The sequence below is a fragment of the Filicampus tigris genome, chromosome 21 (genome assembly GCF_054856515.1).
Source record: "Filicampus tigris isolate MCC_2025a chromosome 21, RoL_Ftig_1.0, whole genome shotgun sequence".
Classification (NCBI taxonomy): Eukaryota; Metazoa; Chordata; class Actinopteri; order Syngnathiformes; family Syngnathidae; genus Filicampus; species Filicampus tigris.
The window spans coordinates 12436387-12452848 of record NC_141237.1 but is presented as its reverse complement, the minus strand read 5'-3'; the positions used below and the strand labels follow the sequence as shown (position 1 = coordinate 12452848).

Genomic DNA, 16462 nt, shown 5'->3' with positions numbered 1-16462 from the left:
TATGCACACGGAGGAAAAATTCAGATGCGTAATTTAATTTGTCAATGTTTGTCAGCTGAAGTTCATTAGTGTCAAGAGCGTGGTGTACTCCCTTTCAGGTCTCTTTTTTTTTTTTTTTTTTTTTCTAATAAAGCTTTTAAACCCTCTGAAATGAAGCTTTTCATTCCATGCTGCTTTGTGCAAGTGACCTTCAAAGCAGCGTTATTTATGCCGTTTGGATATCATGACTCTCCTTAATTGACGTGGCTCGTTCTATAGTGTGCGGATGCAGGGGGTCGGGGAGGGGGGCGAGGGGATTGAGCGGGGTACACCGCCTGCTCTCCTCAACTGTCTTCTGCTGCGGCGGGCAAACGCAGCTTGACGGGGTCTTCCAAATGGAAATGTCAGGCATCGTTACGCACACCCCGAGTACAAAGTGTGACGGACAGAAAGGGGAAGCTGGCTAATTCCTGTGCACTCATTATACGCCCCTTCCCCTTGTTTATGCATTTTTAATTTGCTATAGTGTCCCTGATTATTCCACATCACAGTCAGATTCTACCACTTGACCAGATGCTCTCCTCCCTCCATCCCTTCACCCCCTCCCCACTCCCTGTCTCTCTCTCTCTCGCTCTCTCTCTCTCTCTGGCTCGCTCGGCTCCAGTGAGATGAAGCAGGAGCTGGCGGAGGAAGGCAGCAGATGCTCCATCCTCTCCAAGCAGCACCGTTTCAACGAGCACTGCTGCATCCGCTGCTGCGCGCCCTTCACGTTCCTGCTCAACCCCAAGCGCGAGTGCCTGGACTGCCAGTACAACGTGTGCAAGACCTGCTGCACGTACAACAAGAAGGACAAAGCGTGGCTGTGCTCCGCGTGCCAGAAGGGCAGGTTTGTACTCGAGCACGCGCGCGCGCACGCGCACAGGCGTGAGGAGGAGAGCTTTGCGTTGGAATTGGGTGAAAGAACGGGAGTGAAAAAGGCACTGGAGGCAATTATGAAAGGGAAGAGGGATGATGAAAGGAGGTGTGAGCTGGTAAAGTGACATAGTGGGGACTTTAAGGGCGACAAGCTTTTTATTATTATTATTTGCTGTGTGGCTTTTATTGATGTCCAACTATGTCATTTAATTGAATGAGTTCCTCTCTTTTTAACAGCCTTAATAGTATGGGTAAGAGGGATTTAAAAAAAAAAAAAAAAAAAAAAAAGGCATAAAATAAAGGGATATTTAGAAGGGAAGTATTTTGTACATGACATTTCCTGGTCTTGATTCATGCTTCTTGATGTTATCCATTTACATCTCTGAAAAACATAGTCAAGACTTGAAAGATGGCTAATATTTGCCAGGCTTGTTTGTGTGTGCGTGTGTGCGTGTGTGTGCGTGCGTTCTGCGCCCCGATGCCTTTGGGTGTTAGTGCATCCACTTCTCACTGGATGAAAAGGCTTTTGCCATTGGCAGGGAGGAGTGCTGGAAATACTGTTGCATCAGAGTGGAGGAGTTCTTATGTTAATGGGGGGAATCAAAGGCGGGCGCAAGATCTTAAAATAATGCATAATGTCGCATGCTAATCGTCTTTATTATAGTTCGTTTCAAAGCAGAAGTCAAATTGGAAGGGTCAAGGCGCAGATGTGTGCGCATGGGTTTCACAGGCCGTCCAAAGATTTCTTGCCCCTCCACTTGGCCCTATTTTCTCCCTCCATTCCCTGACTGTGCCTCTTTTTGGCTTTCATTGATTTTTTTTTTTTTTTTGCGGTGTACTGAGGTAGCTCCGCCACACTCGTGCCGGAATATAAGACGCGAGGGAGATGTCGGAGCAGGAGGTATAAGAAGAAATTGGTGGAAATAGGATGGCATTTGAATGAGGTGGGCATGGTTGAGCCTCGCCTCTCACACATTCCTTCATTGGCCAGAGGCATCTGTGAGCGCGGCGCTTCGCAGGGGCTCACAAATGTTCTTATTAGGGGTTTAGACTGGTCACAGATGGGCCCGATGTCACAACAGTGCCATCGACCAGCATCATGTAAACGCAGCACTTATCATTAGCGCATTAAGAGGCCTTAAATCCGCTCTTAGCATGAATTACTCTCTCCGGGTGGTGTTGTGTCATCGGAAACGACGATTTACAGATTGTACAAGAGTTATAGGGTTGAAAATATATTTTTTTTCCCTATTAGCACTCTTAGAGAAGGCTGACTGGAATTATGATTCAATTCTTTATAAATGATAACAGAGGACTGTGCGCTACCTCCTAAACACAGAAGATATGGTGTAATTTCACATAGAAGCATACAATCATAATAGAGAATGTATATATTTGTTGTTATTATTAATGAATAACACCAAATATGTATAAATGTAGCAATATTCAGATCAATTTAGCTTTTTCTGCCCAACATATAAAACGTCTTTCTTCGGGCACTGAATTGCACATGTGCACAGAGCATTATTCATATTCATATTTAAATGATTTACGAAAATTCATTAGTATAAAAAACATGACCTGTATCTTTAAAAATTTTGCCCGCCATACTAAATCCCCATTTATCGCTCTGCAATTTCCAAACGGCATTCTGCAGAATCCAATTGTAAATCCAATTCCCAATGGAACAGGGCCAAATGTTATCTCTCTCGCTCTCTGTCTGTCTGTCTGTCTCTCTTCCTCTCTCTTGCTCGCTTGCTCGCTCTCTCTCTCCGGCTGTCTGTTATTATTCTCAGTCGCTAGTCACTAGTGTTATCCCTCTAGAACAGTTGCTTCCTCGCACTCATTAGTACAAGTCCTGTCAGAAAGGTTCTGAGACTGCTGTCACAATAGATGTTTAGAATCCAAACTACGAATTTTCCCCCCAGTGTGGGCCGGATTATCACCCAGCACATCTACAGAGATTTATTGCTGTTTTTGTCATTCAGTGCGCGAGAAGAGGTGAGAATTTTGGCAGGGCAATGCGCCTGTTAGCAATGCCCTGAGTATCTGATGGGACCATCACCGGTCTGGAGCAACCTCCCTGCTCGGCTGACTGTGACTGTTATCGTTATTTTTTTTTTCCTCTTTCCCAAGCTCATGGGGCCATCAAAGGGGGAAATATGGCCTTTGCTCGCCATATATATATATATATATATATATATATATATATATATATATATATATATATAGATAGATAGATAGATAGATAGATAGATAGATAGATAGATAGATAGATAGATAGATAGATAGATAGATAGATAGATAGATAGATAGATAGATAGATAGATAGATAGATAGATAGATAAAATGTGTGTACATATACATTTTATTTTTTTTAGGGAAGCGAGCATGGCCATATTGCTCATTACTAGGAGGCGTTATTCAAAGCATCAGTTTTGTATTTATTTCTGCAAAACCAATTGATAAAGTTGCAAATGTGAGCTAAAATAAATTTCCTGATTTAAAAAGAAACATACATAAACTGAGCTTGTTATTGAAAAATGGACCACATCCGGCTTGATGATCCTTTTAAGAAGAAATAGATGGGAATATTGATTGGGTTTTCGAGTTGTTCTGACCATTAATGGCGGTTGGTGTGTTAAAGACGGTAAAAATAGAACGTGGAGCGACTCAGGCGTGACTTTTTGCTCTTGAGCTCGCATGGCTGTTTGCAGACTGGAGCAATTAAGACCACACCCCCACCCGCCCCCCATGCCACATCGACCAGTAGCAGCACACGCACACCAGAACGTTTTGAGTAGAATATGAAGAGTCCACCATCCCAGCCCCACTTTCCTTTCAGCCCCCAAGCTACAAGCAGCCGGGGAACTGTTTAAGGGAAAGAGCAGATGATTAAGAGAGATGAGTGCCGCAGGTTGAGAGGGAGAGGGCAGGTGGAAGAAAGATAGGGAAAGGACGTGCAAGAAGTCTGTTCTAATTAGGAATGAATTTATGAAAAACATCGTAAAAAATTTGCAGTCAATTTCCATTTGTTTTTCCTCTGCTGGCATTGCTGGTTCTTTCATCTTCTTATAATTTCTATTTTGAATTGCTTTGCTGTCTTTACCCAGCTAGCAATGTCCCAAATTTCATACATTCACATATAGATAAGATAAGATAAGAGCAGCTGCACGTGTCCTTAATCTTCCGAAAGCATGAGTTTGCGCCTGCATATGGAAGTTCTTTAGGCCATGAAATAATCGAATTATATGCCTCTGTGTTTGTGCGTGTCTGTGTGTGTGTGTGTGCTTGTATCAATTCGCAAAGTGTAATGCACTTAGTGTCAAAACTGTTCTTTCCATTTCATAATTATATTTTTAAGCCTGACAGTGGGCAGATTAGAGCATTTACTGCAATGTCACTATAGAAACATACAGTATATACACATGCACGCACACACACAAAATACAATCACTTAGCGCAAAATTAGGTTCAGCTTCACTTTTGACTGATATTGAGCAAGAGATATTATTTCAACAACCTACGTTTGCATGAATGCATGTGTGCTTGTGTGTTTGTGTGCGCAAGCATACATCACAGACTCACACATCAAACCTCAGTGTGACATGAAGAGACAAGAATTAACCGACACAGCGAGTGTGACCCTGTCATGATGGTGTGACACAATAACTGTCACACACAAAACAGCGCACTAATTAAATAATGGTTGTCTAGTTATCTATGCCTTGTTTTCATGGCCAACCACTATATGTGCGGGTTCTTGGTACTCAAATCAATAGACACACAAAAGTACATTTTAGTGCGCCAGCTTGATTACAAGTCTGAGACCGCATCAACTTCTAACTTTCTGTTTTTTGTAGTACGAACCAACTCATTGTCTCTGTCTCAAGCCAGCCATAGCTAGTCAAAAAAGGTAGACAAAGCCCGTCTCCGAGGCTTGTTTTGAAACTACCATGGCTCGAGGTGGGAACGTGTCCAATCTGGGCCAAGCGCCTCGCTGACCGGCATCCAGAGTTAAAGCACCAGTTTAAAGAGCGACAGGTTAATTTCTTCTCTCAAAAATAAGCGGTGTGAATTATTTTGTGAACGATTTGATGAGGCATTCGACGAGCTGGGAGCGCATTGGAGAACACACACGGACACACACAAGCAACATGCGTTGAGTCATTATCAACTAAATGAACATATTTGCTTGCCCTTAACGGTGCAAATATATTGTCGACATCAACAGTGGATGACATGGAATGCAGTTAAATAGGTCAAGAATATGACTTGTAATGTGAAAAACGTATATAGTGAATAAATACATACGTATACATTATGCTTATATAAACATATAAATGCAGGCATTGATATCAGTATTTAAAAATTGTCGTTCTTAAAATCAGAATTGGGTAATTCTGTGTCCAAAAAGCATAGAGGCAATACAGCTGCATATCATGGCCATGAAAATGATCATAACCTGCTCAATACTGCATTACAATAGATGCCACACTAATGGCTCTATAAACCTCTGTGCACCTTTTCTACTAGTGACGTTCAAATACCGTAATTAAATAAATATGAAATAGTTTTCTCAACGTTTAATTTCCATGTAGTCCATAAAATATAAATAATCATGTATCAAGAAAGTGCTCCTTTTTAGCTAATCGCATTATTAGCTAGTTGGAACTTTACATCTCATTCGCTGCCACATCGGTAGTCTCAGAGATTGCACTCCATTAAGCCACCTGTATTCTTTACGTGGAACTTTTCATTGCAGAATTTATATCGCCATCTCTTCTGAAACAGCACTGTGCGCCATTGGGATCCTTTGGCTGCTCTTACAACCGACATGGCCACAGCGACAACATTTTCTGTTACACAATGCTTTTTTCGTGTTCGCATCTTGGACCAAATAGTACAGCACAATTCTCCTGACCCAAAACAAGTATAAAAGTTTAATTAGTTTTGTTTTGAATGAATGAATAAGACAAAACATAAAGCCTTTAGTTACTGTTCAAGTATTCCCCATCTATTTTCTTCACCTGCCTGCAGGCTGCATTATGGATTGAATTATCCCAAAAGGATTCTATTACAGTTGCATGTGTTGTTTTTTTTATACACCCCTGGTAAGCCTCTCTGGCTGCCTCCAAACAAGCACCTGCAGCTATGAGATGTGGGATGGTCTTTTTTTTTTTTTGGTCATCCTTCAGGGAGTATTTTTATCAGCGCCAGCAAGCAAGACTGCGTTCTCAGAGGGAGGCTGTGCCCTAAAGCACCACAAAGCAGCCGCCGCCGCCGCCGCCCACGTCTCAACTTTAATAATTTACATGTCTGTGTCTCTCCTCTGTCCCACCGTTTGCTTGCCTTGTGTTTTTACTCCAAGGCTATTTACACCTGCATAGATGGCGGGAAAACAAGCAAACAATGCAGCCCTATGGCGGTTGATGCAGCCCTATCACCTATAGCAGACAGTGTGAAATTTAGATGAACAAATTAGCGCGTTCATCTTAACAATTTCATATCATTAGATTGGGCATGGCACAGGTTGACAATAACCACCAACTCGCAGGCCGCTGATGGAAATTTAGTAACCAGTAATGTGACCAGGAGAGCAGATAGAAAGTCAACAAGGCCCCAAGCTTCAAATTCAAATGATTTTACCATTGTGTTGATGGGAAGACAAATTGAGAAGGGTGCTTTAGTAAAGGGTGGGAAAATATTGTTAGCTGAAGCGTTGAGGCTTTAGCTAGAAATCGGGGCTGCTATATTTAATGTTTATAGTGGCCACACGCTAGGTAAGATGTGAACTAGAAGAGAGAGAGACATTGTGGAGAGGGGGGGGGGGGGGAGTAGTGTAGTGACTGTAGCAGATTTTAATGAATGTGTCGGTGAAGTCAACAGGGGTGACAGAGAAGTAATTGGCAGGTTTGGTCTCCAGGAGAGAACTCTAGAGGGACAGATGGTGGCAGACTTTTCCAAAAGGATGGAAATTGATGTAGTGACCTCCAAGAGTTAAGGTAAAAGCAGACAGGTAAACTACATCTTGTGTCAACAATGTCTCAATGAGATGAGATCAGTGACTCTAAGGTAGTGAGAGCGGAGCTAGACAGGAAAGAATGGTGGCGTGGAGGTGAGGAAGGTTAAAAAGACACGCAGAACCGAGAACCCGGTGGTTAAAGCTGAGAAAGGATTAGTGTGGCATGGATTTCATAGAAGAAGTGAGACGGGGTCTTGTTGGGCAGGAAGAGCTTCCAGAAGACTGGACCACTACAGCCAAGCTAATCAAAAAAGAGACAGACAGGAGAGTCCTTGGTGTGTGTTCTGGTAGACAAAGGATGGAGACTTGGTGAGGGAGCCAGGAAGTGTAGAAGAATATAGAGGGGAAAAGATAAGAAACAAAGCGGTATACAGCACTGAGAGGACAATAATACAAGGAGCTGGAACAAAAGGCAATGGTAGAGTTGGCAAAGGCCAAACAAGGAATGTGATGACCGGATAACATACAGTACCTGTGGCAGTACCACCGGCAGCCGGTGGAGTTTTTGACCAGGTTGTTCAATAAATTCAATTTTATTTTATTAGAGGGTGAGAAGATTGCTGTGTGCCGAAGTATGCTGGCGCCCGTTCTTAAGGACAGTTGTGCAGAGTTGTGGGAACTAATTAGGAATCAAACTGATGAACCATACAATGAAGTTCGAGGAAAAAGTAATGGAGGCTCGACCCAGGACAGAAAGTGAGCATTTGTGAGCTGCAGTATGGTCTCATGCCAAGAAAGAGGACCACAGATGCATTATTTGCCTTGAGGGTGTCGATGCAGAAGTACAAACAAGTACAGGGTCCCAGAGAGGAACTGCGACCCTGCATGAGGAAGTCTGGATTGGCAGACAAGTATGTTAATACAAGACATGTATGAAAGCTGTAGGACAGTTGTGCGGTGTGCAGTAGGTTTTACAGAGGAGTTTAGTATAGAGGTGGAACTGCATCAGGGATTAGTTCTGAGTGCCCTCCTGTTTGCAATGATTCTTACAATGTTGTTTCCAGTGTAGCCTTATTTTATTTTTTCAATCAAATCCAGCAAAAGTAAAACCTATATTTTTTTTAATCCTGCCAGGTGCAGCTATAAGCATCACGAATCACGTACTCTCCCTCACTTTACCCGCTGTTACCCCAACCATCGTGGTCGCTATATCATTCCGTGGAGTTGATCGTAACTCCTGCTGGCGGCACAGTCAGTCGTGACAGAAAATGGACACGGGGGATTGCTAAACAATGACCACGCACATGCACACTCAGCATACTGAAGATTTAAGTTCAGACGATCCAGGCGTTTAGCTTTGATCAAAACCCATTTAAATGCCTTGCTTTGATTTATTGAAACCTAACCTGAATCCAAAGCGCCTGTGCTGTGCTAAAGGCGTTGCTCAAAGCTAATTGGCTGTCAACTTCCGAGCAATCCCTCTTTGTCCTCATTGTGTTTCACCGAGAGTTTGTGTCGATTCTTGCTTTGTAAGTGCTCCTTGCTGTGAGACCCCCCTGTGCTCCATGATAGGGGACGAGGTTGTGTAGCAGGTGATAAATCACTGCTGTCCAGGTAAACAAGTGGGCATGTACTCACAAAACAAAGAGGGGCTGTTTGCTAGATCCTCGTGGGTGTGTGAATTTTGTCAGCCCGTCGTGTCTAAATAGCATGTGTTGTCTTGCAGATTTTCCTCTGAGCTATTTGTATCGCTCTAGAAGCTCATTGGTTGTCTTACAGCTCTCAGGCAGGTTTTCTACATCAAGTACGGAATACGGTATGTGTGTTTGTGGAGCTCAGACGGACTGGGCCTTGACCTTGGGTTCAGTTGTGGGCCAGGTCACTGCAGTTTTGCCTGTTATCAGTTGACGATCCTTGGAAACTGACCGGTACGCTCCACGTGATCCGGGTGACTCTGTGGCTGGCAGTCTCAGGCAAGTGATTGGAAATCTCATGATTCTTAAAGCGGTTTATGTTGTAAAATGACTCGTGGGTCAGAATAGAAGTAAAATTCCTTGGTTTTTTTGTTGTTTTTTTTAAATATTCTTTGAAGGGATTGGAGAAAGAACCTATGTGGCACTGCCTGGTAAGGACCCACCCAGACCCTTCCACAAAACAACGTGGTTTTAACAGTGGTAATCTAGTATATGTTAATACTGCTCATTCGTACCACCATGAGCGCACGTCCAGCACAATTATTAATCTGGCCGTGCTGAACGTTCGCTCCCTTTTAAACAAAACTTTTATCATAAACGACCTGATTTTAGACAATAATTTACATGGTATACTTTTGTCTGAGACATGGCTTGGTACAGATGCTCCAGTTGCTCTCAACGAGGCTTGCCCACCGAATTTTAACTTTTTATTTTCTACAAGGGATGGCAAAAGAGGAGGCGGGACTGCATCAATTTTTATTAATACTCTTTTATCAAAGGAGATCATTTTTAGCAGCTATTTATCGTTTGAACACCATGCCTTTGTTTTTAGCAGTCCCCCTATTCTCTGCATTACCGCCTATAGACCTCCCCATCATTCCACTTCTTTTATTACAGAATTTTCAGAATTCTTATCCATTTTATATTCCAGTTATAACAGGATATTAATAACTGGCGATTTTAATATACACATGGACAACATCTCGGACCCACTATCCAGAGATTTTTCAAACCTTTTAAACTGCTTGGATTTTAAACAGCACGTCTTGCAGCCAACTCACAACAGAGGACACACCCTGGATTTGGTTATAACCTATGGCTTGTCTGCTGGTGTGTCCTCTGTTGTTGACTTGGCAGTGTCAGACCACTACTGTGTCTATTTTAACATCGCCAGTTTTAACCATCTAGCAGTCCCGGTCAGAACAGTGAAGAAACGCTACCTATCTTCTGAGGTGGCTGCAAATTTTATCGAGATCTTAAAAAGCACTCCTGCTGACATTTTACCTGCACCCTGTGATCTTATTGTTGACAATTTTAACCTACATCTTAAATCATCATTAGATTCAGTAGCTCCACTTTTAATTAAAACAACAAAAACAAAGACTGTACCCCCGTGGAGAAACAATGCTATCAAAATATCAAAGAGAAAATGCAGGAGTGCAGAGAGGAGGTGGAGAAAAAGTAAACTTACAGTACACTATGAAATTTTATGCGAACAACTGAAATCCTACAATAAAACAGTAAAACTGGCAAGATCTTCCTATTTCTCAAACCTCATTACAGTCAATAAAAACAACCCCAGGGTTCTCTTCTCCACCTTTGAACTTTTAACTAGTTCTGATTTTAATAAGTCCCCACAGAGACCAACAGATGCTCTCTGTGAGGACTTTGCAGACCACTTCAGAAGTAAAATCGATGACATAAGATCCAGTCTTTTAGCCCGTCAAAACACAAGTTTTAATAAACCCGGACAATCATATTTACATGAGGAAACACTGGAAAGTTTTGCCCTGGTTGATGCAAGGACACTTGTTCGAGTTTTCTCCCAGGTAAACCCAACAACCTGCCTTTTGGATCCAATTCCCACATTTCTTTTTAAGACATTTTATGGATTTTTTGAAGAACAAATTTTAAATATAGTCAATTGCTCTCTTCAGACAGGCGTCTTCCCCGCTGCCTTTAAAACGGCGGTGGTGAAGCCCCTTCTGAAGAAGAGCGGTTCTGACCCGAGCGTTTTTAATAATTACAGACCCGTATCCAACTTACCGTTTTTAAGTAAGATTTTAGAAAAACTGGTTTTCATCCAGTTGAATCATTTTTTAAATACAAATAATATTTTGGAGAAATATCAATCTGGTTTTAGGATGAACCACAGTACGGAGACTGCTCTTTTAAGGATTTTAAATGATATTAGGTGCACTGCAGACTGTGAGAAAACTCACAGTCTTGGTTCTACTGGATCTAAGCGCTGCTTTTGATACAGTAGATCACCAAATTTTATTAAATAGACTTAAAAATCTAGTGGGCATCTCTGGTACTGTTTTTGACTGGTTTTATTCCTATCTCACAGACCGATATTTCTTTGTAAGTATGGATACTTGTTCCTCTAAAACTCATGAAATTAAATGTGGGGTTCCTCAAGGTTCGATTTTAGGCCCCCTACTTTTTAATCTTTATATGCTTCCCCTCGGGGATGTCATCAGGGGACACGGCATCAGCTTTCACAGCTATGCTGATGACACGCAGCTGTATATTGCCGTGTCTCCTGATGACACAGGACCCATCGATACCCTTTTAAATGGCATTTTAGATATCAAGTCATGGATGGCAGATAATTTCCTACAGCTCAATCAGGACAAGACTGAGGTTTTAGTTATCGGTCCCGAAGGTCAGAGAGAGAAGCTTTTACCAAAACTACACATTTTTAATCCCTCACACTGTGTGAAGAACCTTGGCGTCATTTTTGACTCTGAGCTCAGTTTTATTCCTCATATTAAAAATGTAACCAAGATTGGTTTTTATCACCTTAAGAATATCGCCAGAGTCCGCCCGTTTCTCTCTCAGGCTAACACGGAAGTGCTGATGCATGCCTTTATTTCCTGTCGTTTAGATTACTGTAATGCCCTGCTCTCTGGCCTCCCGAAAAAGAGCATTTCACCACTGAATCTGCAAAATTCAGCCGCTCGGGTGCTGACGAGAACCAGAGGGCGGGAGCACATTACGCCAGTTTTGAAATTGCTGCATTGGCTCCCTGTGTGTTTCAGGATCGATTTTAAAGTACTTTTATTAGTTTATAAATGTGTTAATGGTCTTGGGGCATCTTATTTATCTGATTTGCTTTTATCATACCAGCCCTCGCGGATCCTGAGGTCCTCTGGCGCGGGCCTTTTATTTATTCCAAGGGTGAGGACCAAACTGCATGGCGAGGCTGCATTCAGCCGTTTTGGTCCTCACCTTTGGAATAGCCTGCCAGAGGATGTCAGGTCTGCAGAGACTGTTGATATTTTTATGGGGAAGCTCAAGACACACCTTTTTAGTTTGGCTTTCAACAACTTTTAAATAATTTATCTTTTCTTTTGATTGAAGATAATTCTATGTTTTGCTTTGAATGTTTTAAAGCACTTTGAGTTGCATTTTTATGTATGAAAAGTGCTATATAAATAAAATGTGATTGATTGATTGATTGATTCCACTAATAGTGCTTTTACAGTATTGACATTGACGTTCACATCAGTGGTGCCCATTTAAGTCGATCGCGATCGACCGGTCAATCGCAAAGGCATTGTGGGTAGATCGGCAGCCTATCATCCGTCGTCACTACTGTATTGCTACGTTCACACCAACTGCGTTGGGAGCGTTTCTGGCGGCGCGTTTCAATTGAAGTCCATGTAGTTCGCGCGGGCGAGCGCGGTTGCGTGCGGGGCGGCGTGAATGATGCGTTTGGAGCGGTGGGACGCCTAGCGAAGCACCGGGAATCCGCCCATTCGCGCCATTCAGCGCGTATAAAACAAGACAATAACAAAACAACAACTTTTTTGCCATTTGCAGCTAATCGGCATCGGGCATATTACGTCACACACAGCCACACAGCGTACTGTTCACTCAGCGGCTGTTTTTTTTTTTTCCCCAACAGTTCTTGAACTTTACCAAGACAGCAATATTGATAGCATTAGCATAGTGTGCAAATAAGTTGATTTGTACGCGCCGAATGGTGCGAGTGGGCGGATTGATCTGCTTGAGGCTGGCTATCAACAGCTACTCTCCCGACTATGCATCCCTGGCTGATTCCATTCAGTGCAAGTCATCAGATTAAGGTAATTACAAACCTTTTTTGTTGTTGTATTGTGCTATACTGTATAGGTTGATGCAGTCATGCAAGGTACACTAGCAGATAGGGTACATATAAAAAATTATAATAATATAATAATAATAATGTGTTTTGCGTTTTTAGTAGGTGGTAGATCATTTTGACTCGGTCATGTCATAAGTAGCTCTCAAGATAAAAAAAAGTGTGGGCACCCCTGGTTTACATCGACAAAATTTCTTTAATCCAATGAGAGTTCGGATTAAAATTGTGATTTGGTGCACTGTTTTCATGACCATTTTTAACAATTTTAAGAATGAACTTCTCACGTGAGGATGTAAGATGTCTCTTTGGTGTTATGGATTTTATAGTAAGGGGAAAGAAATTAAAATCATTGAACAAAAAGTATGATTATCTGATATATTTAGACGTTAAGAAGGGTGATTTTGCCTACAATGTCCACTATCTTGAAAACATCAATTTGTCTGTTGATTTGCCACTGGTGAGTTACACCAGTGATGATCACAAGCAAATCCTTTTTCCGTTAAATAAACAAATAAGTCAGTATTTACAAAAAAAAAAAAAACTGTTATTAGCATTTCATTGCTGTTTTGATATTGTAACCACAGGTCTTTCTTTTTTAAAGTTATGGAAATGTTGTGCTGCTGAAAGACTAAAAACCTCTCCAGATGAGAGAATGCTGACCCAGAACCCAGAGCAGTCTAATTTAAAAAAATAAAAAGCTTAACTTGTAATTATGACAAAAACGTACTTTCCTTACAGTAGAGTATCCACCGGCCGTGACTGCCGTTTTCATGGAATGACCCCTCTCTAAAACCATTTCAGTCTTTTCTCTCTTCTCTTAACACCATTCGAAAACATGCTTTTCAGACGGTTTATGTTGTGCTTTTGCTCCAAGTGGGGTCATGAATCCAGCAGATGAAAGTATGCACCTCTTGGCCTTCTGCTGGGAGAGCTTATCCCCATCCACAGCTTTCTAATGGAAATGTGAACAAAAATGATGGCTTTTTAATGGACCACTAGGAATGCATTATCTGGTATTCACTTAATACTCGTAAAATCACAATTGCAACAGGCGTAGCTACTCCTTTGGAAAAGAATGTACAATTTGTTTTTCTTAATTTATTGTTGCAGAAATAGTTTGATCCCGTTAAGATGTATTGTTAAAAATATATGCGGTAAAAATATGTCATTTTTATTTTATTTATTTATTTATTTATTTTACTTTTTTTACCGCTTCAATCAAGTGGAGCCTTCATTTTATAAATAAATACTGTTTTTCATTGATGATTTAATATATTCTAATCCTGGAATTATTTTCTCCTTACATCTTTCAAATAATTTGGGGAATGCAATGGCAGGAAGATATTTCACACTGTTCCCCAGGCAAATCATAGTCTCCGTTTTCCCACCACAATCATCTTCCTCTGTAGAAGTATTGAACAACTGGCAGCAATTTTCATACTCATTAAATGTTCTTCCCTCATCTACTTGAAATTCTGCTCTCTTGAGAGTGAAATATTGCTTTCCATTATATCTGTATATACTGAGGCTTGAGGTTGAAAAATATTGTGAAACAAAAATATTTGTACAGTATTTTTGTTCGTGGGTCTTTTAGATGTAAAAGTCTTGTGTTAAACAGAAGGATGTCTTTTTTGATGGGATTGAGGTCAGCGCTCTCAAATACTTTCAAATAAACTCACCAATGCGCGTCTTTTACTGAGTGGACGTGGGCACAATCCTGCAGCTGCGAGAGCGGAACAGAGCATTGCCCGAACTGTTCCACAAAAATGGGAACCACAGTAATTGTCTTTAAAGCAGAAGTCAACCAAAACATAATTTTGTCAAGAATATGTTCCCAGCAGGTCCACTATTTGAAACACGACATTCTGATTAATTTTACGTTTGTGAAATTTAAGTTAAGCAGCAAAAGGCACTCGTTTTTAGCCATCTCTGGCGGCGGCCATTTTGTCTTCTGTCGACTGAAAATGACATCACGAGTGCTCACAACGACCAATCACGGCTGACCTGTTTTCTGAATCCGAGCCGTGATTGGTCGTTGTGAGCAGTTGTGATGTCATTTTCAGTTGACAGAAGACAAAATGGACGCCGCCGGAGATGGCTAAAAACAAGTGGATTAACAAACATTGATCAGAATGCCCTGTTTCAATTAGTGGGGTTGCATAGAACATCCATCCATCCATCCATTATATACCGCTTATCCTCACAAGGGTCGCGGGGCATGCTGGAGCCTATCCCAGCTGTCTTCGGGCAGTGGGCGGGGGAGACCCTGAACTGGTTGCCAGCCAATCGCAGGGCACACAGAGACAAACATCCGCACTCACAATCACACCTAGGGGCAATTTAGTGTGCAATCAACTTACCATGCATGTTTTGGGAATGTGGGAGGAAACCGGAGTACCCGGAGAAAACCCACGCAGGCACGGGGAGAACATGCAAACTCCACACAGGGAGGCCGGAGCCGGGATCGAACCCACGACCTCTGAACTGTGAGGCGGACGTGCTAACCAGTCGACCACCGTGCCGCCTTGCATAGAACATATTTTTGACCAAAAAAATGTTTGCGTTGACTTCCCCTTGAAGATGAAGACTTAAGATTCATCGATAGCTATAGGGGCAACCAATCTAGGGTGTAACCCCGCCTTTTACCCCCAATTAGTAAGGATAGACTTTAAGCCATGTGCCACCGTAGTGAGTATAAATGGTGTCCCAGGACTTTTACCATCCATGTTCTACTTGCACACCTCAGTCTTCCGCTATTTTAAATGTGCGTCAATTAAAACAATATGCGGATTTTTTTTCCCCCCTGAACTACTGTAGGACTGCAGATGGTTTGCACACACTAATTTGCATGCATTCTCTCGCCAACATCCATGCTTGTGCATCGCTCTGGGCCTTTGTCTCATTGCACCTCCTCTCCAGTTTGGCAGCATTTAAAATGAGGCTTTGCTGCAGAGAGGCCAGCCTGTGTTTCGTAGTGATTTTCCGCTCGAGTGACGAGAGCTGTTTGAACTCATTAAGTTTAAAAGAATGTGATGTTATTAAGTGCGTTAAGTCCCGGGCCTCCTGGGACGAGCAGCTCTGTGCTGGCCATCTCCCAATATGCTTGTCCCTTTGCGTCCGTCAGCTAGAGTGCAGTTTGTATTTTCAAATACTATACTATAGACCGCACGAGTTGAATCGAGGCAACTTGACTCGTTTTGGTTGTTATACATTAGAAAGACTGTTTTCATGGTTTTGTTGCTGTTGTTTTGCCTACAAAGTTAGGAACTGTGAACAATTGCGTCAATGAACTGTGGAGTTTCCGGGCGGGAAAATGCACGCGTCTATTTGAGGGAAGCGTTTATTTGCGTCGAATAATTTCGCATGCTTTATCATTACTTTCCTGTCTGAGGCAGTGCGTCTTTTCTCCTCCTTTCCTGTAATTATGCCCCATGCCACCAAACAGCTGCCGCAAACTGGGTTCCTCACCTCAGCGTCTTTCACGCTGGCCATCTAAGACAGCATTTTCCTGACTTTTCTCTGCTCGCAGTCGTGTGTGTGTCGCGGGTTGACCAAGTAATTTTTCACAGGCAACCAAGGCGACCTGAATGTGTAGTTTAAGACCCGAGAATCGCTGTCCACGCCCCTTTGGTTTTGAAAGTAATTGTGGCTGTTGTGCTGATGTCATCAGCCATTTAATGATCTGAAAGTGGGATTCTGTCTTAGCCCACATTCCCGGCAAGAAGCACTTGGGTGGCTCCCGTCTGAAAGGGACACTCAAATAAACGCCGGCGTTACCGG

The 16462-nt window shown here is 42.2% G+C and overlaps 1 protein-coding gene across 11 annotated transcripts in view; it reads left to right on the top strand.

Annotated features, from left to right (window-relative positions):
- Nucleotides 1–16462, top strand: part of myripb (myosin VIIA and Rab interacting protein b) — a 104585-nt gene that overhangs the window by 52001 nt on the left and 36122 nt on the right. For all 11 annotated transcript variants that reach the window (XM_086020370.1, XM_086020371.1, XM_086020367.1 and 8 more), the window contains one exon: nt 644–865. In XM_086020370.1, coding sequence (XP_085876496.1) covers nt 644–865 — 222 coding nt within the window. The remainder of the gene's footprint in view (nt 1–643; nt 866–16462) is intronic.